At 40.2% G+C, this 24,436-nt stretch overlaps 3 protein-coding genes across 3 annotated transcripts; 1 reads left to right on the plus strand and 2 right to left on the minus strand.

The window, feature by feature from the left end:
- On the minus strand, nucleotides 1–5,486 carry hsp90ab1 (heat shock protein 90, alpha (cytosolic), class B member 1). The gene is made up of 12 exons (XM_015011291.2): nucleotides 5,365–5,486; nucleotides 3,377–3,520; nucleotides 3,049–3,255; nucleotides 2,795–2,954; nucleotides 2,575–2,708; nucleotides 2,189–2,494; nucleotides 1,943–2,108; nucleotides 1,648–1,838; nucleotides 1,384–1,531; nucleotides 1,027–1,295; nucleotides 608–941; nucleotides 1–524 (listed from the first exon to the last, which is right to left on the minus strand). Exons 2-12 carry the CDS (start codon nucleotides 3,518–3,520, stop codon nucleotides 412–414), a joined length of 2,172 nt encoding a protein of 723 aa, XP_014866777.1. The 5' UTR covers nucleotides 5,365–5,486; the 3' UTR covers nucleotides 1–411.
- A 1,652-nt stretch (nucleotides 5,487–7,138) lies between these two features.
- Nucleotides 7,139–19,262, plus strand: rbm25b (RNA binding motif protein 25b). Its single transcript, XM_015011290.2, has 17 exons — nucleotides 7,139–7,283; nucleotides 7,763–7,859; nucleotides 8,921–9,135; nucleotides 9,275–9,332; nucleotides 9,918–10,078; nucleotides 10,279–10,467; nucleotides 10,570–10,653; nucleotides 13,828–14,099; nucleotides 14,519–14,660; nucleotides 14,891–14,980; nucleotides 15,185–15,258; nucleotides 16,093–16,243; nucleotides 16,434–16,863; nucleotides 17,401–17,696; nucleotides 17,815–17,913; nucleotides 18,429–18,476; nucleotides 18,556–19,262. Exons 2-17 carry the CDS (start codon nucleotides 7,781–7,783, stop codon nucleotides 18,646–18,648), a joined length of 2,481 nt encoding a protein of 826 aa, XP_014866776.2. The 5' UTR covers nucleotides 7,139–7,283; nucleotides 7,763–7,780; the 3' UTR covers nucleotides 18,649–19,262.
- Nucleotides 19,263–19,593: 331 nt separating this feature from the next.
- On the minus strand, nucleotides 19,594–24,416 carry eif2s1b (eukaryotic translation initiation factor 2, subunit 1 alpha b). Its single transcript, XM_015001989.2, has 8 exons — nucleotides 24,261–24,416; nucleotides 22,820–23,062; nucleotides 22,338–22,417; nucleotides 22,073–22,224; nucleotides 21,875–21,981; nucleotides 21,708–21,805; nucleotides 21,479–21,622; nucleotides 19,594–20,139 (listed from the first exon to the last, which is right to left on the minus strand). The coding sequence occupies exons 2-8, from the start codon at nucleotides 23,058–23,060 to the stop codon at nucleotides 20,014–20,016; spliced, it is 948 nt and encodes a 315-aa protein (XP_014857475.1). The 5' UTR covers nucleotides 23,061–23,062; nucleotides 24,261–24,416; the 3' UTR covers nucleotides 19,594–20,013.
- Between the last annotated feature and the right edge of the window lie 20 nt (nucleotides 24,417–24,436).

Consider the following 24,436-nt stretch of genomic DNA (forward strand, 5'->3'; position numbering starts at 1 on the left):
TAAGGTATTACATCTTTATTTTTTTTTGCAAAAAAAACAAGACTTGGAATACAGTCGAACCTGCAGTCGGGCAAAGGAATCATACAGTCTTCTCTCCATGCAGCATTGCACATAACATTACCCCTCCCCAAGAGACTCTGGACTTTGATCATGGAATGCAACAGTCCTATATTAGAACATTTACCATTAACATTTAAGTTGGAACATTACTTTAAAAAAAACAAAGGTCACCTTAAACTTTCACAGCAAAAATGAAAACTGCTTCTCTTTAAAGGTCTTGCAGTGTTTGGCTCCAGTAACGCCGGACCTACACTACAGGAATGTTTAATAATTTGCAGTTACTGCACTTTAAAAGGATGAACAACGGCAAAAGTGGGGCTAAAGTGTTTGGAATCTGAGTGAAGGGTCGGCTTAATCAACTTCTTCCATGCGTGAAGCATCGTCGTCTCCTTCTAGAGGCGGCATCTCTTCTGGGACAGATGTGGAGGTGGCCTCCTCTGTGGGAATATCCTCATCGTCGATACCTAGAAGACGAGTAGTTGTTGAATCATCTTTGAAGTACAAGAGATAAACGAAGCTAGATAAATTAATTTAAGTGTGCCCTTACCCAGGCCAAGTTTGATCATTCTGTAGATTCTGTTGGAGTGGGTCTGTGGATCATCCAGAGAGAATCCAGAGGACAGCAGGGCCGTTTCAAACAGCAGAACCACGAGGTCTTTGACAGCTTTGTCGTTCTTGTCAGCCTCGGCCTTCTGCCTCAGGGTCTCCATGATTGGGTGGTCTGGGTTGATCTCCAGGTGCTTCTTGGCCATCATGTAGCCCATGGTGGAGTTGTCCCTGAGCGCCTGGGCCTTCATGATCCTCTCCATGTTTGCCGTCCAGCCGTAGGTGCTTGTGACGATGCAGCAGGGGGACGACACCAACCTGTTGGACACGGTGACCTAAAGAAGGTGGGATGGAGCGTTAGAGGATGAAGTTAAACAATCCCAACACATTCAGTCTAGCCAAGCCTTCAAGTCGCCAAACCTTCTCCACTTTCTTGTCAAGGATCTCCTTCATGAGCTTGCACAAGTTCTCGTATTTGGCCTTGTCCTCCTCCATCTTTTTCTTCTCCTCCTCATCCTCCGGCAGCTCCAGACCCTCTTTGGTAACGGAGACCAAAGTCTTTCCGTCAAACTCCTTCAGCTGCTGCACGCAGTACTCGTCGATGGGCTCGGTCATGTACAGCACCTCGAAGCCACGCTTGCGGACGCGCTCAACGAAAGCAGAGTTTGCTACCTGATCTTTGCTCTCGCCTGGAAGACGGAATCCAGACATAATCAGCTGAGACATTTTTAAAACAAAGCCTAAACATCAAAGACTTTGTTCATGACTGAAGTTTACCTGTGATGTAGTAAATTGACTTTTGGTTCTCCTTCATGCGGGTGAGGTACTCTGTCAAGGAGGTCATCTCATCTCCAGACTGGGAGCTGTGGTAGCGCAGCAGCTCTGAAAGCTTCTTGCGGTTCTGGGAGTCTTCGTGGATTCCCAGCTACACAAAGGTGTGGAAAAAAATTAATTATTATTAGCTCCCTCGACTATCTAAACATGAAATACCAAGTATTGTTTGCAGAGTCTAGAAGTCATTTTTGTTGCAGTGTTGGGTACCTTGATGTTCTTGGAGAAGCCCTCGTAGAACTTCTTGTAGTTTTCTTTGTCCTCTGCCAGTTCTCCGAACAGCTCCAGACATTTCTTCACAATGTTCTTGCGAATGACCTTCAGGATTTTGCTCTGCTGCAGCATTTCTCTGGAGATGTTTAGGGGCAGGTCCTCAGAGTCCACCACACCACGGACGAAGTCTGATGGGACAAAAGTAATAGCTCTATCATTTTGTACTTTAATGTCATCACTGCTTTGGTTTACAGCCAGGACTATTCCAGAGTAAAGGAGACCTATAACTTACTCAGGTACTCTGGGATGAGCTCCTCGCAGTTGTCCATGATGAAGACTCTCCTCACATACAGCTTGATGTTATTTTTCTTTTTCTTGTTCTCAAAGAGGTCAAAAGGTGCACGGCGGGGAATGAAGAGCAGGGCCCGGAACTCCAGCTGGCCTTCCACTGAGAAGTGCTGTAAGAGAGTCAAAGTTCATTTTCACTCCAATTTAGTCTCTGATTCAGAGTCTGCCATCTTCAAGAGGTTCTACATACCTTGACAGCCAGATGATCCTCCCAGTCGTTGGTCAGACTCTTGTAGAACTCGCCGTATTCCTCATTTGTGATGTCGTCGGGGTTTCTGGTCCAGATGGGTTTGGTCTTGTTCAGCTCCTCCTGATCTATGTACTTCTCCTTGATCTTCTTTTTCTTCTTCTTGTCCTTGTCTTTGGAATCCTCTTCATCATCTGACCCTACGTCCTCGATCTTGGGCTTGTCCTCGCCTTCTTCCTTCTCCTCCTTCTCGGCTTTTTCCTCCTCTGCCTCGTCGTCGCTGATCTCCTTGTCACGTTCCTTCTCCACCTGCAATACGCAAAGTCTGTTTAAAACGTTTGCCAGTTAACAGTTTCCACCAATCAGAGGGGAGCACTTTCAGCGCTTACAAACAGGGTGATGGGGTAGCCGATGAACTGAGAGTGCTTCTTGACGATCTCCTTGACCCTCTTTTCTTCGATGTACTCAGTCTGGTCCTCCTTCAGGTACAGGATGATCTTTGTTCCACGGCCAATGGGCTCACCTGGAAAAGCACATATTTATTAAGAGGGGGAAACAAAAAAGCATCTGCAGATTTTAAGACTACAAAACCTTATTCAGGACACACACCGGTGTCAACCTTGACTGTGAAGGAACCTCCAGCAGACGACTCCCAGGCATACTGCTCATCATCATTGTGCTTTGTAATGACGACCACTTTCTCAGCAACAAGATAGGCAGAGTAGAAACCCACACCAAACTGTCCGATCATGGAGATGTCAGCACCAGCCTAGGAAAAAAGAAATAAAAATTCAGAATTAGTTATATCATTTACACCCATCAGGTTTTAAATAAAATTTAACAGCTAGGCTTTGTTTGAGTACCTGCAGGGCCTCCATGAAGGCCTTTGTTCCTGACTTTGCGATCGTTCCCAGGTTGTTAATGAGGTCGGCCTTGGTCATACCAATTCCAGTGTCGACCAGGGTCAGGGTTCGATCCGCTTTGTTTGGGATGATGTCGATTTTCAGATCCTTGCCACTGTCCAGCTTTGTCGGGTCGGTCAAGCTTTCATAGCGGATTTTGTCCAGAGCCTGCGGATGCAGAAAGTCAGATTTGTTATGCAAGGTGTGTATACTGCACATTCACTGACCTAAAAAGCTGGTACTCTCACTCAAGGTTGTACAGTGAGAACAGAAGACCTTGCTCACTCACATCAGATGAGTTAGAGATCAACTCCCTGAGGAAGATCTCTTTGTTGGAATAGAAGGTGTTGATGATCAGGGACATCAGCTGAGCAATCTCTGCCTGGAAGGCAAAGGTCTCAACCTCCTCCTCTTGGTGCATTTCTTCAGGCATCTGCACAGAATATTGAGATGTGAGAAATTCAAATAATTGCAAATGGACTCTGATTTAGTGAAGGTTACTAGTGATGTACCACAAGTATCTGAGTTGGGTGATAAAATTCATGATTAATCATGCATAAGTGACTGGGGGGGAGGGATTAATGAACAATCTTCATTAATGATTGCAATATATCTAGAACAGGACCCGAGTACAGTGAGGATGGAGCAAACTGTCAACAGTAAGTTAGGATGAAAAACAAGACTTCTTATTGGAAGATTCAAATTGAAAAACAGATTTTTGGGAGTCAGAGTTGTGTTCAGGGCCTCAGATATACAAAGTAAAATGCAAATTTGTATCAGCAAACTTTAAGCCCTTTGCTACTCTTCAATACCACCACAGTTATGCCGAGGCAACAAGTAATTCTATGAAACTCAATTTTTTTGGAGTAGAAAAACAAGATCAACTACTTTTAGGTGCTTCAGAAGACAATACTCCTAAGAAAGTCATTAAATTTCCACCTTTAAAATTCTATGATGTAGAATAGCTTAATAATGCACCGATTATGTGCTTAAAGTCTACAACTGTTTCAAAATCAGATCAAAAATGAACTTTGAAGAAAAACAAAAAAGCAAAACAATGTATTCCACAAGACCAAATTTATATAAAAAGTGTATATTTTAAAGGTGTAAACATTTGGAATACCTAATGGTTTTGGAACGTTTAACAGTAAGGATGGATAACCACATGATTCCTCCCAAATCATACCATATTGAATTTATTCAATTTGAAACTTTAAAGCTAAAACTAAATTTATAAAACTACATGGTCTATCATCCTTAACATGGCACATCAATTTCTTGAAGGAAAAGATAAGTAAAGCCGATCGCAGATTATAGTGTGTTTTTTATAACCGTCCCAACTTTATCAAGTTGGGACCGTTTCCAGCATTAGTTACTACACATTAGCGGAAGTGTCCATTAACAAACATGGCGTCTGTGCCTAGACAATGAAACCGAAAACACGTGCTTAGGAGCGGCAAAACGGCCAAGTTATTCCACTTTATTGTAGAAACGGAGTCGGGACTGCCTGAAACAACCCAACGCAACTCCATAAACATAATGACTAAAATCGGGACCCATCAACTCGGACAGCAAGAGCTCCCAAATCCCAACGGTTGGCGTAACAATCGACAGTTTGATAAACGGCCGTTTCAAAAACCGTTGGTACGCTCAACGTTTGATAAGTTTCCAGCACAAAATCTACGTCGAGTCTTCAATCACCTCATTTGTCCACTAGCTATTAAAGTAATTTAAAATTTAAGAAAACTGTAGTGTAGTTTAAGCTTGAATCACGGTCTGTGTTCAAAACGTATTCTTCGATTACATAACTGAAATTTACGTGTGCCTCGTAACTGAAATTTTCGTATTAATAAATTTAACGTAGAATCTCCCCCTTCCCAGTTTTGTGACCACATCCAGACATTGTGACCGTTAATAGTTTAACTGCAAGCCCACTGAAGTCCATTAATTCAGAGACGTAACCGCCACCCCACCTGCCTGACATCACAGTGCAGCAGTGCCGCATTCACGTTGCCCAGCATCACCGCTCAACAGACTGCATGTTTACAGGACAAATACGGGTATAAGCGAATTAAACATCGCTCATCAACTCCATGGGTATACAGTTAGCTCATACGAAGGCCTATAGCGGCTTCCAACGAAAAACTGCGTTTAACGGTTGACATGACTCATGAACTCTTAATCAGCGATGTATTACTACAAAACTACATAGATAGTTTAAAAAATATTTACATATATATTGTCTGCGTTAAAATTCGGAAACACTGGTGTGCGTACCTTGTTAATTTAGTTGACTTTTCTTGAATAAAATGCAACAAAAGCGTAGTCCCCTGCGCTCACTGATGGGAGAAAAAGGAAAGGAACTTTATGTTACAGCACAGGGAGTCTTTATACACGTGGGTTCCAGTGTATCCATCCGCGGCACCTCTTTTACTGCAGCCAGGCTTTCAAGTAAAGGCAAATGTAAATACAGCTGGAAATGGAATTAAATTTACTTTATACTTAAAGTAAGATTAACTGGGATTTTAAAATGATGAAAATTTACATTATTAATATTTTTTTAACTATATAGTTTACAATGAGTTGAGTGAGTTCAGTTAGCTGTAGTGAAATTATCTTGCTGAAGTACGAACAACAACAAAAACACACTCATTAACAACCAAACCTCCAAACGTTCTAATAAACAAAGTGTGCTTTAATAATTCAGTAAATTAAATCTTCTCATCTCGGCGTGCAATTATCTCCATCATGTGGCAGTTTGAGGAACAGCTAAACATTAAAAGAGACGACATTTCTGGACATTAAAGATTATGTCTTAAAATAGAACTGCAAAGCAATCTGCATATGACAAAAGAGGTCACAAAGTCGAAATTCAGAGTACGCCATTGCTTACTGTGTAATTTGACAAAGAACACAGATCTTTTTAATGTGATGGATGGATATTTCGAAACACGGAGGGTGTGCTTCGTTTGTTCTAGCGCTTTCCATCAAAAACCCGCCCGTGAGTGACGTCACGAAGTTGCGAAGGGGAAACGGAAATGAGTAACAGGAATTTATTATTATTATTATTATTATTATTATTATTATTATTATTATTATACCACATATCTAGCACTAATAATAATAATTAACAACAATTATTATTATTAGTGTTAGATATGTGGTCTTCTTCACTTGATGATTTATATTATTTCTTATTTTAAAATATTTGCTACGTTTTGTCTGGAAATAAAGTGAATATGTTATTACCGACATCTGGAATAAAAGATTATAGGACTTTCCTGTTTGTTAATAAGGGGCGAAACACTAGTATATTCAAAAGTTCTGACTCTGAACGTTTGTCTGTAAAAATAAAACAAGGCAGATTAATGAAAACCAGATCGTTTATTAATTAATTTAGATTTCTAAAGCTGAAGTTTGAAAATAAAAATACTTTTTATTCGCTAAGTCAGTAAGGTCAACGCTTGAGCAGAAAGAATGGAAATAGAAAATGTGACATTTTCCCACCATGATCTGAGATGAATATATATCACAAGCGACAGTTCACACACATTCTGTTTGATATCTCAAGATATAGCATGTGCTGCAAAGATTTTTTTATTTGGAACGTAAACAAATGCTTGCCAAATTAGTTGCCTCTGATAACCAGTCCTTTATTTAACAGCATTTTATTGTTATATGAAATTATTTGGAATGTATTGGATCAGAGTCTGATGGTTTGGATTGTATTGGAATTAATTTTACTGACTTTAAATGAACTTGGGATTCTATTATTTTTGAGATTTTTGACATTTTTATGCGTTGCGTGCTGAGGGACAAGAAGGGTTGGGACCGCTGCTTTGTAAGTGTCTTCCGCTGTGAATTCGTGTAATTTGGTAAGCTCTCCTTGTAAAACTGTTTGTTAAAAAATACAGTCCAATTAAATGTGTGGGTGACCTTTTGATGACTTTACCAAGCTGGAAACAAAATGTTGTCCACCACGGTGGATGTGGAATACCCTCCGCCTGAACAGCCACATCCTGATACACAAAACAAACGCACTTACCCCGGTGCGCAGAGCGCATGCGCGAAAGTGTTATTTGAAGGCCGCGGCTAGCAGCAGTGCTAATCTAACGTCCTAAACGTTGGCGGAATTATCACCGTAATTAAACTCTGTATAGTGGATTTTATCTTACTGCGCGCCACTTGGTTTTGTGGTATGTATACATTTACATTTGAGTTTTTTAAAACGTATTTTTAGCCGATTAAAAGCCAGTATTGTAAATTAGATAAGGGCGACTGAGGCTAATGTCAAGTTAGCATTATTTAGTTGTGCCGGGTGTAGGAACGTGCTCAGTGCTAGCTTTAGCCAACTTAGCTGCTTGTTTTTAGTTGTCACGCTCAAATTTACTTAGCAGTTTATGAAGCTTTGGACTTCACAGCATTAAATTAGTTGATACCCTCCAGATAAACTTACCTATTTTTAAGTAATTTTCCAATTGAGTCGAATAAAATTCATTGCCGATTTCTGGTTAAACATTGAAGATAATGTAGCAGGAAGTGTTTCTTCTTGTGTGCCCTAAACGTTAGAAACTAATGTAGACACAATTACTGTATAATATTGATATATTTATATATAAAGTCTAAATAATCACAATTGATAACATGATTAAAGGTGTTTGTTTGTGCTTATCAGGTCATAACCACATTCAGAATGTCATTCCTCCCTCATTTAAACCGGCCGCTGTTGCCCCCTCCTGGGATACCTCATCAGTATGCTGGCTTCCCCTCAGGTAATCAGCTACATTTATGTATGCAACGTTGATTTTTGTGTAATTCTTTTAAAACGAGTACAATAGATTGGTGCTACTGGAAAACGCAAAAAATAGTAATCGACCTCCTCTCGATATGGTACAAATAACAAACAAAAATTTTTATTAAGCCAGTTATTTTCATTTTTGCTTAGTTGAATCACAATGGTCACCCCTGATAAAATATTGTTCCTTAACCAACTTATAACTCAACCATGTGCCTTTCTACTTCCAGTTTATAGCAGTGTACTTACACTTAAGTATCTAAATTTATTTTTCTGTAGGAACAATGGAGTTAAATTGTCTTGAAACGGTTCTTCCTCGTTTTCACCAATCTCATGTATTACTAGTTGTCACATAACAGTTTCATTTCCTTACAGTAGACTAGAGCAAATTACTTAAAATCTTCAAATGACAGAAACTACAAGGCTGTTGTAAAGGAACAAAATGATCAGCAGCCAATTAATTTTTTTCAATTTATTGGGAAGGTTATCAAATAAACAATAAGAATATAAGTTTTACATGTTAGGATAACTATGGGGCTCTCCATTCAGACTAATTTAAAATTTTACCTACCTTTAAAGCAGGGGTGTCAAACTCCAGTCCTCGAGGGCCGATGTCCTGCAACTTTTAGATGTGCTTCTGCTGCACCACACCTGAATAGAATAATTAGGTCATTAGCAAGGCTCCGGAGAACATATCCACACACACACACACACACACACACACACACACACACACACACACACACACACACACACAATAATTTAAGAAATATAACAGTTTTAAAAAGCAATTAAAAATTTGCATTTTGTGTGTAGTTATGAGTCTGAGTTTCCAAATGTTATAATACAGATTTGTTTTTTGTTTAAACAGAGTTTTATCATGGAATGAATTGTTTTACTGCCCTTGCTGATAGCAAAAAAACTTGCATCCTGGTGGGTGTTGTAGGATTTGCATGTTCTCATGACCTTTCTTAAGATACATTTTGTTCTTGCAGCTTTGTTTCTGCTTTATTTATGCATTTCCTCTGCCTGTTTTAGGAACTCCAATGATCCCAGTTCACATGGGCATCATGGCCCCGGCCCCTGCAGTTATGGTTCCTTCTGTTCCGGTCGTCAGTAAGCCTCCTGTTCCAAAGAAAGACCTTTCTGCGATGCGAGCCAAGGACGAGGAGAGCAGCGGGCCCACAACCACAGTGTTTGTAGGGAACATATCGGAGAAAGCTTCAGACATGCTGATCAGGCAGTTGTTGGCGGTAAGACGAAGAAAAGAAATGAAACATTTAAGATGAGCTCAGCTTTTTATTCAATCTATCAGATAAATAGTAGTATTTATAAATATACAATATTTCTTATTTTGTGATACGGATTTTTCCTTTTGTCCCACTTTTGCAGAAATGTGGTATTGTTTTGAGCTGGAAACGAGTTCAAGGAGCTTCTGGAAAACTTCAAGGTAATTCAAGCATCATTATGTCTTGGAAAAGTAATTTTTTTGTTGTTGTTGTTGTTGTTGAGTAGTTCAGCCTTATTTTCTCGTACTGTGTATAACATGCCTGTAAGATATACATGTTCTCCAAGTCCAAATTCCAATTCTACTTTTAGCAACACAAAATGTGAATATTTAGTTCTCAGATGCCCAAAAGATATCCTAGAAACTTGATCCTAGATAAATATAAAATCTGGCAAAGATCTGTTGGAACTGTGGGTTAAACTGTTGCTTGTTGTAGTTTACAACATGTATTCCTGGTCACCTGGTTGTCCCAAACCTGCTCAGGTTCCCAAAGGAGTTTTACACCAGAAACAGTAAATTAGTAAAAAAGTACTGCAACCAGTTTAGGTTCAGTACAATTAACATTAAAATCCGTAGTTAATGGCTTTCTTTATAGAACGTCTTTGTTTCCTGAACACATTTTTACGACAGTACAACTAACCTGCCTTTGGTGTTGCTCGTTTCTTTGTTAGGATTTTGCTTTCAACCCCTAAACCTCTGTGTCTGTTCAGGCTTTCACGTCTCGTTTCATTAACTTATCTGTTGCAGCGTTTGGTTTTTGTGAATACAAAGAGCCGGAGTCCACCTTGCGAGCTCTGCGGCTGCTTCATGACCTGCAGATTGGAGACAAAAACCTGCTGGTGAAGGTGGACGCAAAGACTAAAGCTCAGCTGGATGAGTGGAAAGCCAAGAAGAAGACAGCAAATGGGGTGTGAATTAGTTGTGACATGTTAATAATAATAATAATAATAATAATAATAGCCATTCTTTACTCCAAGAATGTATCATGCACATGACTTCATATTTAACTTTTAAATGCATGCATACACGCTCAAAATAAAATAGTCTGTTGTAGTGTCTTAATTGGAGGGGGCCTCGATAATAAAGCTTGGATGATTTTGTGTTTCAGCAAAATAAAAAGGAAGAAGAAGAAGGAGGTGATGATGTGGAGGTTCTTGATGAGGAGACGAAGAAAAGAGATCAGGTAGTGAAAGACGCCATCGATGGATTGATGCGGGAATACGCCGCAGAACTCAACGCGCCTTCGCAGGATGACGACGCTCAGAGGCGAAAGAGAAAAAAGGAAAAGAAAGAAGAGGTAAACCCAAACTCTGTTCTGTTTGGCATGGGTTTTGAAATTAATTAATGAATCAGTTTAGGAATTGAGACTTTGTTTTTTTTTCCCCCCTCCTTCCGATAGGACGACATTAACACCATCGACATTGAGGAGGACAAGCGGGACCTGATTTCCAGAGAGATTAGTAAATTTCGCGACACTCACAAGGTAAAGTGGCTTCATTTATTTTGCAATTGACATTACAGGTTTTGGACAACAGTTTCTCACGTAGTTCACTTCTAGAGTTGGCATATTTTAATTAGAACTGATGTCTGTAACCCGCATCCACAAATTGGCTCCACCAAACATTTACACCATATGCATTACTGCACATTTAGCTTAGCAAAAAAATCCTTAGTGAAATTCTTAGGTGTGACCTTTTCTAGATCCATTTCTTCATTCATCACACAAAATGCATGGAGACGATGTAAAGTTACATTAAAGCTAATCTATTCATTAAACCCCACCATTATGATAGTGATCATATGGTGACTAAAGCAAGATGAATCTCAGAGCTTTGGAAAAAGTTGCCAGGATAGGATGTAAGTATCAGCCTTCTTTTCCTTTATACATATACTGGGCGTCCCCCTCTTGAGGACTTGCATTGGGGCAACTGCACACTTCCTTTGCGACCAGGGCTAAAATGGTTGAATTTAGTCTATCACGGCAATACAGATGACATATTGGCTACGTAATCATGAATGCATTGGCAGGTCCCTGGAAATGTCCAGAGTCAGTGAACCTGTGCAAGTTCTCCATAAATGATGGTCTGTCTTAATGGTGTTCATGTTGAAGCACAAGGACTCAGTAACCACTGCAGTGACTTTTGCTGTAACCTTTATTATGCTCGTGTGAGGTGGGGGCGCCCTCTCCACAGCAGTATGATGATCTGAAGACTGACGAGGTACGTGCTCTATGTGTGTGAGAGTGAGTGAGTGAGTGTGTGTGTCAAGAAATCTCTTCTTTCTCTCACCTACTCATCATATAAGGAAATAAATATAGCATTTATTTCCTTATACCAAATAAATGTTAGATTTATGAGCAAAGGGTTAAAAGAAGCACATGGTTCTTCATATAAATGAAAAATAAAAGCTCTTTAATTATAGCATGATCTCATCGATAGAAGTTAAAGAATATTTTTTCAACTATAATGTTTATGTAATGAAACAAAAACAAAAGACCTGGACATCAGTGTACTTCTTACAGAGGTAAGTAAGAAAAACAGGCTTTTATTGTGGAACATGGCATTGTTGAGCTTTTGTCTCCCTAAAGAGGAATAACAGTTAGTGTCATTAGTTAAAAAAGAAATACAAAAAACCTCAACACTGCAATAAGTTTTTCAAATTTTCCTGAAAAACATTCTTTTAAATATTATTTTACCTCTTCCTTTTGTTCAGTATTTAGTTAGATGAGTGATGTTGCATTTGGAATAGTTAGTAGTTGTTCTAGTTTGGTGAAAATAGGCCAGATGGCAAATGTTTTTGCTAATCTATGACTGGAGATGCACTGACCAGAGATGGTTTCTGTGGCTGATTTTGGTTCACAGATTCTTTTTTCCTTTAGTTTGCTATTTCAATTTATCTTTAAATTGAAATAACACAAATAACTTTTATGTTATTTGTACTTTTACAAATAGCATAAAAATACCTTTCTCTCCCCCGGCCCACAACTACTGGATAAATTGAACAGTCTTCACAACAATGCTTATTGTAAAATATAACAGGTTTCAGAGATGCTTCTCTTCATCGCTTAAAATCTGCAAATAGAGTCTTCCAGGTTTTGCCACAGAGGTATCTATAAATAAAACCCAACTAAAAATGGCTACAATAACTTTGTCTTGCTTAATATTATTTTTAGGAAAATGCTCACAATTTCTGGTGTTAAGTTTTTAGTCATTTCTAGTAAGATCGGAGGCAAAATAATGTGCATATGAGACATAGATGGTGAGCAGTCAACATTACACAGCTACGCAGCTCAACAAGTTTTAACTAATGTTTCCGAATAAAGAGGGCATAAGTTGAAATTTTATGTAGCCCGTCATCTTATGAGTAGGATTAGAGTAACCAGCCAATTTCTCTGTGCGTCTTTCGTCATGACTTTTTTTTTTTTTTGCTGTTATCTGGCAGGAATGCGAGAATCATTTAGGACCTTATGTCTTTTTTAAGGATTATGGAGACATGACTGTGTATTGCTGTAGGTAGGGGTGTTTGGGAAGCACCAAAGCTGGACAGAGACATCCAGAAAGTCATGGTTCTTTGGTAACAAATTTTGTATATAGAATAGACCAGTCTCATGTCTGGATGGAGAGTAGAGCACAGGACAAGTCAATGAAAGATGCAAATTAATGTCAGGATAGTAAAGTAATGCACTTTAAAAACAACACCTTTAGATGTTAAGGTCACAACTTTGTCACGTTTTCTTTTTCAACTTGTATTACACCCAAGGCTTTCTGTTAGTCTATTTGCTGCAGTTTGTCAGTTTCCTTTCTATAACAGCACAAAGTAAGATAAATGTTTTTTTTTTCCTGAAGTGCCTTCAAAGCCTTGTGTGTAATTCAGCTAAATTGTATGGTTGGTGTGTGTGTGTGTGTGTGAATAGTCAAGAAGAGCAGCTGAAGACTTCTGCAGGGGTAAGACTGCTTCTACAATTTCATATATCTGTGCAGAAATGTAACTAATGTTCATTTGTTGATGTAGAGTTACTCCAAATGCGGTGTTAGCCACTAAATGAAAGGCTATTGTTGATGATTATGTTGATGCTTAAGCAAGACAAAAATCCCATAATGTTTTTCCCTTATATACCGTGTGACCTGCTTTCCTCCCAGGCCTAACTTAAAAGGCTTGTAGGGGCAGCGAAGGCCTGAGTCCGTAGTTCAACACCTGTAAGTCACAAACAACTAGTTCAACCAAAGACTGATGCCTGTTTCTTGTTTTTTTTTTTGTTTTGTTTTCCTTTTTTTCCTGAAAGAAGGGATCTTAAGGAAGAAAAAGTATTTTTCATTTGCTGCATTTTGTTGTTACGAATGCCAAAAGTCAAATGTGTTCCACAGATCCTGCTATTTGAGTGGTTTCCAGTTACATTCTTGCTAAAATCTAGTTTTATCCTTCACCTTTTGAAGCAACAGAGCACACCATGTTGCTTTAGATACAGAAAGTCTCTCTGTGAGTGGGAGTCTTCTGTGCCATCAGATAGGATTGTGGCTTCATAGTTATTAGGGCATGTTTCTTGGAAACCTCTCAAACTCTGGAAACCACTTGATCTGTGTACATATGAGAGCTTACAGCAGATTCCTCCTGGATGTCAAGTGGCAAATCCTGAGCCTGTGTGTGTTTTGCTCTGCAGAAACTCGAAGAGGAGAAAGACAAGCGGGAGAAGGAGCGGCTGGAGTTCGAGCGCGAAAGGAGGGAGCGAGAAAAAGAGCGAGAGCGGGAAAGAGAGCGGCGGGATCGCGAAAGGGAGAAGGAGCGCGAGAGAGAAAGGAAGAGGGAACGGGAACAGGAGAGGGAGAGAGACCGCGACAAAGAGCGTGACCGCAGGAACAGGGAGATAGAACGAGAGCGAGACTGGGACAGAGACCGCAGCCGTGACCGGAGCACCAAGCGCAGCCGATCAAGGTGACGTAGATAGATGCACACCTGTTACAGCCAAGGACACTTTTGTGAAGTAAAACGTTCAGTATGAACCTTGAATACGTTGAGATTCTTATTTGAAGTAGTCTGATTTGTAGTCTGCATCTAAAAGTCTAATTATTTGTGTAAATGTGTTTTGTGCCATTTTAAAGTGTTGCTGTGTTGCTGCTTAAACTTGCCTATTACAGTATTTAATGGCTTTTATCAGTTTCTATTTATAGAACACATTTTGTACAGTTTTATCAGAGTTGATGGACAAAGAAACTATCAAGTAAATCATTAAGTCAGTGCAGACAATTCATTTTCTGAAGATTTTAACTTTTTTAACTTGTTTATTACACATGTTCATCTAAGGGGATATTAAAATCTAATGTATCGAAACCTTTTTTCTTTTTTTTTTTAAGGGAATTGAGCCGAGACAGAGAGAAGGAGAGAGAAAGAGAACGGGAGAGGGACAAGAAGCGTGACCAAGAAAATGAAGAGGACGCTTACGAACGTAGGAAGCTGGAACGAAAACTCAGAGACAAGGAGGCGGCATATCAGGAGGTAAAAAAAAAAAATGCATGATTAAAGGTTGTATATCAAAAGGTGTTCGATCTGTTAAGATATAATTTCTTTTTTTGACTGTAATTACATCAAAATCTAGTGACCCGCAAAAGGACCACTACAAAAAAGTTGTTTTTTTTTCCCAGTAAAATTGAAATGTCTTTACCTATAGTTTTTTCTAAAATATCAAATTTCTTGTGTCTGTATTTAACCCTAATTGTTTGTTGTAGCGTCTGAAAAACTGGGAGCTGAGGGAGCGGAAAAAGGCTCGGGATTATGCCAAGGAGTCGGAAAGAGAAGATGAGCGCAGACGAGAAATGGTGAGAGCAGGGTGAACATGTGCAGAACTCTCCGACTCTGAATTAATTTTTCAGGATTAAAATTCTGACTTTTTTCACTTGCGAAGTCAATTAGCACTTGATTATCCAACAAAGTATTCATTAACTTTAAAAATGCATCTCTTGTTACAGGAAATGTGTATATTACGCGTACATAAATCATAGTTTCTGCATTTTTCTAATTAGGTAAAAGAAGGCAAACGACTGAAGGAGTTTCTTGAAGACTACGATGATGACAGAGATGACCCCAAATACTACAGGTGAGCGAGAACATCAGAGCAAAGCTGCAGATGTCTGAACATAAGAGAGATTATACAGAAATGATTGCACAAATATTAACGTTAATGACCTGAAAATTTCCAGCTGGTAACAAATATAGATGAACCTTTAGCTTGTCACCTAATTATTCTGCATGGCTCCTATTTTCTAACCCTGGTTTGGACAAGTATGTGGGGGAAAAGACATGAGATATATCTATCTTCAGCATCCTCTGTTTCTGTTTGTCCTCACTTGTACTTTCTTCAGTTTAAGTCTTTTTCTCCCTTCAGCATTCCTTGTTTTTCTTATTTTTCCACCATCTGTCCTTCATTGTCTTTCTTTCATTCATTGCTGGTCTCTTCTTTCCTTTTATCTACTCCTTCTTACCTCTTCTTTTTGTCTTTCCTTCATCAGTTTCGTCCTTGTTCCAAATTTTCTTGTTCTTAGTGTGATTCTGTCCTTGCTTCAATTCCTTGTCATTTTTTTGTCCTTCTTGTCCTTATTCACTTTGTGTTTTGTTTTTCTTCCTGTCTTCTTTCTATTCTGACCTTCCTTGTCATTCCTTCCTCACTTTCATCCTTGGTATTCTTCCTTTTGTCATTCCTTCTCTGTGAGATGTGGTATCAAATTTAAGGCCCATTTACCAGAAATATATCTCTCTCTCGCTCTTTTCATGTCTATTAAAATGAGGGAACATGATTGAAAACAGTTTTTATAACATGAAAAACATGTAGAAAATCTGAGCATGTGTGACCCAGATCTACCTCAACCAATCATGCAATACTGCAGCTGTGGTCATTGTTCTGAGAGCTGCTGTTTTTCACTGCGACCACTAGGGGGAGTGCGCTGCAGAAGCGTCTCAGAGACAGAGAGAAGGAGATGGAGGCGGACGAGCGTGACAGGAAGAGGGAGAAGGAGGAGCTGGAGGAGATCAGACAGAGGCTGTTGGACGAGGGACATCCAGACCCGGACGCAGAGCTGCGCAGGGTATCGTTGTCTCTTTAACTCAGGTTCACTGTGTTTCTGTGGAGCGGTGGTGAGGAGGCATGCTGTCTGTTGTTGAAGGTCACTTTCTCCTCGAGAGTCTCTCTCTGCACATTAGCTTTCATATTCAGCTTTCCTTGTTTATTCTGCCATTGGTTGCGGCTTTCCTCTTACCTGCTTCTGATTGGTCTAGATGGAAGAAGAGGAGGAGGAGCGTCTGAGGCAGCCCCCCATCATCCAAGAGCCCGAACCCGAGGAGCAGCGTGAACGCCACAGAGGGTCTAGAGACCACAGGGAACGTAGACAAGAGCCGGAAAAGGCTAAACCCAGCGCACGGCCTCATCCTCATCCGCATCCTCATCACTCTGACCAGGAGGTAGAGGAAGGCGAGGAGGAAGATTATGACAATGATGAAGACAACGTTGAAGCAAAACCACAGCTGAAGCCCATGATGCGGCCCATCACAGCCGCTCCTTCGGTATCGTCGGCGAGCGGCAATGTGTCTCCCAACACCCCCGGAGAGGAGTCGCCGTGTGGCATCATCATCCCGCACGAAAACTCACCACCGGACGCTCTGCCGCAGGACGAGAACCGGCCCAAGATCGGCCTCAGCCTAAAACTGGGTGAGTGGAAAACATGTTTCTTTTGCTTTAGCGTGAATAAGCCTCAACTGATGAATGGAAACTAATGACCTTACTGCAACAACAAACAGTTAATCGACTTGCGGTTGTCAATTAATGGTTTATAAGATTAAAATTAGTTCAAAACGATTAATGTGTTGTTTGGCCTCCATCCAGAAGAGGGTGCGGCTGGTCATCCTTAAGCGGAGCCAGTTGATACAGAAACAAATATGGCGGGGCCATTCTAGAACGAGATAGAAAAACAGTCAAAACAGAGTCCGGTGTGAGATGCTTAAAAAACTCAAGCTTTTAAGAAAATGGCTGCTCATCAGTTGTTAGTCAGTCGATAAGATCAATCAACTTTAGATTAACTCAATCAATGATTTACATTTCAAGTTCATATAGCTGATTTGTTCAGATAAACCTCTAAACAGAAAAAAAAAAAATGAGATGGTGACAGATTTCCAGATTGTCCCACAGTAACCAGAACCAGATGTTTTCAGCTGGAGGGACTCAGTGATTAACCTGTGTCCACACCAGGTGCTACTGGGAGCCCCAGCCAGCATAATGCCGTCAAGAGGAAGAAGCTTCCAGTGGACAGCGTCTTCAACAAGTTCGACGATGAGGAGGCAGATGAACAGCCACGCAAGCGGAAGCTGGTGCCCCTGGATTACGACGACGACAAGAGCCTGGGCGTCGACGGCGCCGGACTGTCTAGCATAAAAGGAGCAAACACCGAGGAGAAACGCAAGCACATCAAGAGTCTGATAGAGAAGATACCGACAGCCAAACCAGAACTGTTCTCCTACCCTCTGGACTGGTCCATGGTTGACACGGTAACAAAGCTTTTCTTTACATTTTCTTTTCTTCCGATGACCTTTTGTTTTACTTTGGTAAATGGCATGGTGTGTTCACATCTTAATCCAGTTCCTGTGTTGTGATCTTGTTTCGCAGACGTTAATGGAGCGACGTGTTCGACCCTGGATCAATAAAAAAATCATTGAATACATCGGCGAGGAAGAGCCGACATTAGTGGACTTTGTGTGCTCAAAGGTAACAATGTAAAAAAAAAAAAGAAAATGTTTATGATTTTTGAGAAAAAGTGAAGTGATACGAAAAGGTTCGTACGAGTGAAAAATACCTTTCAATGTTTGGAAAGTGTGATGTAACATTTGGAAAGAGTTATTTGTAGTTGAAATCAGGTATTTAAATTAATAAAAATTATTTTTTTCCATCACAATCTGAAGTTAAACAAGACCAAACATTTCTTGTTTTAGGCTAATTGGAATCACCAAAATTATTTATATTTGCCAAATCCTAGAAAACCTGGGGAGAACATGTTTTAGATATTTTTGTAACTTTCTTAGATCAATCAACTGTATAGGGTGTAAGAGAAACCTTTCAAAATATAATATTTTAGTTTACCTTGTTGCTGCTGTAGAATTCCACTACAATGAATATCATAATTGGTTATGTATAATAGTTTTCTTTAGTTTATTTGTATTGTTTTTAACTACAGAGTCTGGTGCTGGAAATGCCCATGTACTGATATTTGTGTCTGCTCTCAGGTGATGGCTCACAGTATGCCCCAAAGCATCTTGGATGATGTTGCCATGGTGAGCAATATTCTCTTCACGTTGATACGTTTAATCCAAGTTTACCATTAAAACCAATGTTTTTTCCTCTCCTGCTCAGGTGCTTGATGAAGAGGCTGAAGTCTTCATTGTGAAAATGTGGCGGTTGCTCATTTATGAAACTGAAGCAAAGAAAATTGGACTGGTGAAGTAAGAAACAACCACTGAATGAAGATATTTCCTCCCCAAACCCCAAACTGTTTATACAAGTGTTGTGAAATCGTGTCATTCAGAACAAACTGCAACATTGACAAGAAATGTTTGTTTTTCCCTGTAAAACACACTCGGGCTCCGTGCAGCTGCTGACGTCCATGTTGCTTCTGTATATATAGAATCATTTGGCTGTAATGAAAGACTCCATAGAGTCGAGTCCTACACGGTCTCCATTGGTCCTGTGCTTTTACTTCCATACATGCAGTTAAGCTACAATTTTCCAATTTTAAGTTGAGGAAAATGGCTTGTTTGCATACCTGGACTTTGATGTATGCGTTCTTCAAAGAGTGCACTTTTTTTTTTTTACAGGGGTGTATTTATTAGGAGATTGATGCAACTTGAGCCTTTTTCTGTTTTACCACATTCCTGATAATTAGTTTCTCAACAAACCACCTCAGCAGGACAGAATTATGGGTGGCAACAATCTTGAGGAAAAAGCACATGTCACAACCACTATAAGAAATGGAGCTAAGAACAGGAAAAATTTCTTTTTGGAGTTGTGAAAATTTATTTTTTGTAATGGTGAACATTTGATTAAAACTTTTTTTTTTTTAATGCATGTGCAGTTTTCATTTTCACCCGAATTATGGTAATTACAGGTTATAAGTATGTTTAGTTTTAAATGATTTAATCCAAATGTTTGTTTGGGATTGGTCTCCTTGATTAAAGCATTTAGATCTAATTAAGACATAAGATTTTTAAAGACACATTAGCCAATAGGCACTATATTTACTCTTACCCACCAGATGCAAAAAGCTAGCCAGCTAGCAAAGATGTTAGCAGTAGCCTTATCAAAGAAGAAACTTTTGCCTGACAGAAAAAAGATACAAAAAATTTGAGAATAAGCAGTCCTGTCAAGATTGGGCTTTTCACTGAACAAGACTCATTGAGAAGAAAATTTCCAGAACTTTATTGATGTCATGTGAGCTACACACAGAGCAGATCTTGCTGGTAAAACACCTTGGAGCTGGAAGATAATATCACAACTGAATGCGGTCGATAGATGAGCTTCTTCTGTCCCTTCGGTCAGTCTCGTTCACTGACCACTCGGAGATTTGGAGCCATGGATACTGAAGAGGCTGAGCTCTGAAGCAAAAGGTAAGTGAAGGCCACTGAGCAGCTTCTGTTTATTCAGACTGAAACTATCCTGCTGTTAAACTTGCTTAGCCATCCTTGTGTTCACGTGGGGGTTGAGAAGATCCTTTGCTTTTGCCAATCGAGTAATAAAATGACTTAAATGTTTGCAACCTGAAAAGTTGAAACCGACTACCAGGCCTGTCCACAACTTCTTTGATTCTTCGTCTCTTTAGTCCTCAGTTTTGGCCTCCATCTCTTCAGCATCGTCGTCTCCGTCCACCTCAGCGTTCTCCCTTTCTAACCTCTCCAGCTGCCGGGCGAGCTCAGTCTCATCCGTGTCAGTCACCACCTTGGGCTGTCGGGAACAAAAATAATAAAGTCTTATTTAAGTGCACATCATGTAAACTTTTGAACATGTGACAACATTAAATAGGAGGAAAAAGGCAGTTTGGTTCAGAAAAAAAATTGATACAAAGCCTGATTTTTTTTTTCCACAGGTACTTCTACTATTAATGGGACAAAACAAATTTAATTCGCAGCAATACAAAAGTTGTGCAGAGCATGTCTGTAAAAAACAATAAAATTCAATCTGCTCAGCCACATCTTTAGAAATGTCCAGATGTCATGGACAATAAAAACCCATATGATTGGAGTTAATAATTTAGTCCAATCAGGGGATCCTTACAGGTCCACAAACCTCTAGTATTTTTTATTTATTACTTAGTGTAATGGACCAAGGCAAAGTAACATGTTATTGGGAAGTTGAAAGAAAGGGATTTTACAAAAATAAAGATCTGGTAAGTGCAGTGTGCATTTATATTCATCACCCTTTCTGCTGATGCCTCAGAAGGAATCAGAGATTTATTAGAAAACACAAAGAGCACAGCAGACGGACAAAGCCAGCCAGTAGATCATTAATCAGAGAAGCAGTCAAGAGGCCCATGGTAACTATGCAGGGTTGGTTGTCAAGGACAAGAGTTAATCATGTTTTCGCCTTACTTTACGGAAGTAAGGCGAGAAAAAAAAAAAAGCCTTAAAAGATCATTTTTTTCTAGTTTAAGCTGGGTAGGGGGGACACAGCAAACGTGGAACAAGATGATATTGTCAAATGAACTTTATGCCCTACATGTAAACCTTTGCTGAGGGAAAAAAAATTTTCAGTAGCAAAACCAAAGATTGTCAAGCTTTATGGGGGGGAATGGAGCCAATTACAAGGCAATTCAACGAGAAAACCATTTCGAGTCTCCAAAAACTACTTAGAACAGAGATTTATCTTCCAGCAGGACAAAAGTCACAACACTAGAAACAAGCTATTCATGTGCTAGAATGGCCTAGTCAAAGCCCAAGAAACTGTTGCCAGACTAGAAATTGATGTTCTATAGATGCTCTCCATCAAAGCTAACTCAGGTTGAGCTTCATTCGCAACAAAAATGTATAATTTAGTCTCAAGGTGTTTAAACTGGGTACAGATATCCGCTAAAAGACTTGCTGGATGTCTCTACCAAATGTATGTAAATTCATCTTGAATTTCCTACAATCTGCTGTTTTGATCACATTTCTTTACAAGGGTGAATTATCTGCTTTAGAGAAAAATCAAAGGTAGCATTTTTGCCTCCAAACTGCAGCAACTTAAAGAGAACATTGTGGAAACTTTGATAAATATTTGGTTCCTAAACGCAGCGGGAATTCCTCACCTCCATCTGGATGTTAAAGACGCCTCTCTTCTCTTCTATCTTCTCCTTGATCGCAGCCATGGCCTGGTTGAGGACAGACAGGCCTTCTGTCCGCTCCAGGGTGGTCGTGGTCATCACGTATCGAGGGGGGGCGATCAGGTTGATCTAAACCAAACAGAAACCACAGTTAGCCACGGTGGCGGTAATTAAACATTAATAACAGACAAGATGGAGGAGGTGGAGGCATCACCTTGATGGGCATGACCTCTGTGGAGCAGGCGAGTCCGGCCCTCAGAGCTTCTTTCACTGCATCGATGCCCTCGTAGCCGTAGCATGCAACCTCAATATCTGCAGAGGAAAACAAACTGATCATCCGTTCGTCTTCGTCCTGCGCGATTCATCCGAGAAATAACAAACCTGCTCTGATTTTGACAGCCTGCGGCGTTAGCCGCCTGTTGATGTTGTCGATCAGCACGCTGCGCTCCTCCTCCGTTAAATCCAAACCGTCCAGGATGGTGGGATCTCTGTCAAAATGGAGCATTTGCAGTTAAAAACAAAAACCAACAGGAAGCTGATCGAATTCAGACTCTGGGTGGAATCTTGCATGGGACTCACGACACGGCCTGTTTGAAGACGTCGTAAGCGCCGTATCCTGGCCGCTTGTATTTCTCGTCGAAGACCCAGGCGGTGCGCTGGTACAAGCTTTCTAGCTGCTCGTCCTTGGTGTACTCCAGAACCTCCGCCACGTGCCGCAGGATGCTGTAAACCTGCAGGAATCGGCGCAGTGCAAAGCGTCAGCCGACTCCCTACTTCTCCTCCTCCTCACATAAGTGAAGAAACAACTTAAAGCAGGAAAACGAGGATAAATTACACAACTCACAGTTTTAGATTTGGTAAATTTATCTTCGCACTTGATGGCCTCCTCTGGTGAAACTCTTCTTTTTGATAAGTCGATGTATCCTGGAGGGGAAAAGTTGATATGGTCATTCTGACGGAGAAACTTCATTTTCATAGAGCAAATCTTCTAAAACTTTGAAGTGATTTATTAGTGTGCATAAACTGTAGAAACCAGTAGCAATAGTTGAAAAGTAAATACATAAACAACATTCAGTTTAGTGAAGCCAGAGCTGGAGTTTCACATTTCCTGTTCTCTAGTTCCTGTTAACAGACCAACAGCAGGATGTGAATGGACGACTGATCTAAACCGACATAAATTTCAACCTGCAGGCTTAAAGGCAAACAACCAAAATTAATAGGATTAATTAAATGGTCAGTTGATGATGTCAAAGGTCAGATGTGCGTACAATTAGCATCCACGTGATTATTTGTAGATTTAAAATGCTGTTCATTTTCATTTCTCACCTTTCTCTTTGTCGACTCGGATCACGACGACGCACTCGTTGCGGCCGATGCGGATGAGCTTGTTGATGGAGCGGATACGTCGCCGCGACAACTCGCTCAGGAGGATCATGCCCTCGATGTTGTTGTACTCCAGGAGGCTGACGTAGGCCCCCATCTCGGCGATTGACCGCACGTTCACCATGACGACGTCCTCCACCTCTGGGAACCGGTGCTGGTAAAACCTACAGCTTAGACCCGGCATCGCTGCGAGGAAACAAACGGAAGAAATGCTTACAATTAGGTTACTGATGCAAAAAAAAAAAAGAACAGCAGGCAGTTTATCTAAATGGAAGCACAAAGGAGTTAAAGGCGGCAGTAATTCTTATCTAAGCTGAGCAGTTGCTTAGAAAAAAACAGGAAAAGACAACTTAGGCTCCATCTTCTTGATATTTAAAAGTTAACTGTGTCAAAAGCAAGGTACATACAAGCAGGTATGGGGATTAAATTAGCTTAAAGATATAATCACACTTGTGCAGGGATCTTGCTGATTTCAGCATCCAGTTTAAACTGTTTATAAGTTTCTTGGTTGCGCCACCAGACTGGTCAAAACTTTTGCACCTTTAAAAAGCCGCGTTAGTGGAGACATCTTTGGAACAAAACACACCTTTATTCATTGGCTTAAAATTCTAGTTTAGTACTACAATTTACCATTTATTTTCAATTAGGTTACCTGGGCATAAGTTAAGTTAAGTTGTTGACTTAATTACTGCTTCATTTGAGCTATAAAAATAAGTGGAGAGAGCCAGTAACCAATACCTTACAGAAAGATGTTTTCTAGTGTGACACAGCAAAAAGCCACATATATTAGTAGATTTGCATTAAACAACAAAAAAGAAGTGTGTATTTGACCCTACAATAAGAAATACTATAAAATATACTCCAAAATTCACGGGGGGCGTATGGAGGAAGTATGGAACCAATATTTGTGGCTACAGAAGACAGTCATCTCTACAATCTAACATAGAGAAAAAATATCCCTCATCTCTCAACCGTTTAGTGATGCGTTCACATGTAAAGACGGTAATCGGAATAATTGACTATTCTGATGCTCAGGCTCAAGTATTTTATTTTATACGTAGTTTTGTGTTTGAATGGGATGATGCAACGCTGGCAATTTTTTTTTTAAAGAAACTGACATGAACATTTACTGAGACGAAAAATAGCATTTCAAAACGATTCTATCAATCCCGGGGAGAGTTCACTCAAGCAGATTTTGTGATTAAAAAGTGGGAAAAGAACACCGGTGGCTCACTAAAGTGGAAAAAACGGCTACTTTAACATCTGTTAGCGGCGATGCTAACAACCCGGTTTCCAAATCACATGCGCCTCCTGCCCCTGCTAGCTGTTAGCAGCACACGTCTCCGAACGGCTCCGAACATCTTAGCCATCAATAGAAACTCACCTGTGTCATGTGGTTACACGACGATAAACTGGGAATTTCTGCGCTGGACGCGTTCAAATGTGCCGCTGAAGACGACTTCTTATGTTCTTAAGATGACAAATCGGGCCCGCTAGCTCACGTACATGGGTGTGCTTAGCTTCTTGCGACCCGGAAAGGATTCGAGGAGCTTCTCGACG

This window comes from Poecilia mexicana, unplaced genomic scaffold, assembly GCF_051168715.1.
Source record: "Poecilia mexicana isolate PSO_F unplaced genomic scaffold, ASM5116871v1 scaffold_21, whole genome shotgun sequence".
Lineage (NCBI taxonomy): Eukaryota > Metazoa > Chordata > Actinopteri > Cyprinodontiformes > Poeciliidae > Poecilia > Poecilia mexicana.

Coding starts and splice junctions, on each gene's coding strand:
- rbm25b (XM_015011290.2), top strand. CDS start 7,781: ATGTCATTCCTCCCTCATTTAAACCGGCCGCTGTTGCCCCCTCCTGGG. Junction 14,100..14,518: donor ACCAAGCGCAGCCGATCAAG/GTGACGTAGATA, acceptor TTTTTTTTTAAG/GGAATTGAGCCGAGACAGAG. Junction 14,661..14,890: donor AGGAGGCGGCATATCAGGAG/GTAAAAAAAAAA, acceptor TGTTTGTTGTAG/CGTCTGAAAAACTGGGAGCT.
- eif2s1b (XM_015001989.2), bottom strand. CDS start 23,060: ATGCCGGGTCTAAGCTGTAGGTTTTACCAGCACCGGTTCCCAGAGGTG. Junction 21,982..22,072: donor GTCTTCAAACAGGCCGTGTC/GTGAGTCCCATG, acceptor CCATTTTGACAG/AGATCCCACCATCCTGGACG. Junction 21,623..21,707: donor CAGAGGTCATGCCCATCAAG/GTGATGCCTCCA, acceptor TGTTTGGTTTAG/ATCAACCTGATCGCCCCCCC.
- hsp90ab1 (XM_015011291.2), bottom strand. CDS start 3,520: ATGCCTGAAGAAATGCACCAAGAGGAGGAGGTTGAGACCTTTGCCTTC. Junction 2,495..2,574: donor GCTACCCCATCACCCTGTTT/GTAAGCGCTGAA, acceptor TGCGTATTGCAG/GTGGAGAAGGAACGTGACAA. Junction 1,839..1,942: donor GCTCATCCCAGAGTACCTGA/GTAAGTTATAGG, acceptor TTGTCCCATCAG/ACTTCGTCCGTGGTGTGGTG.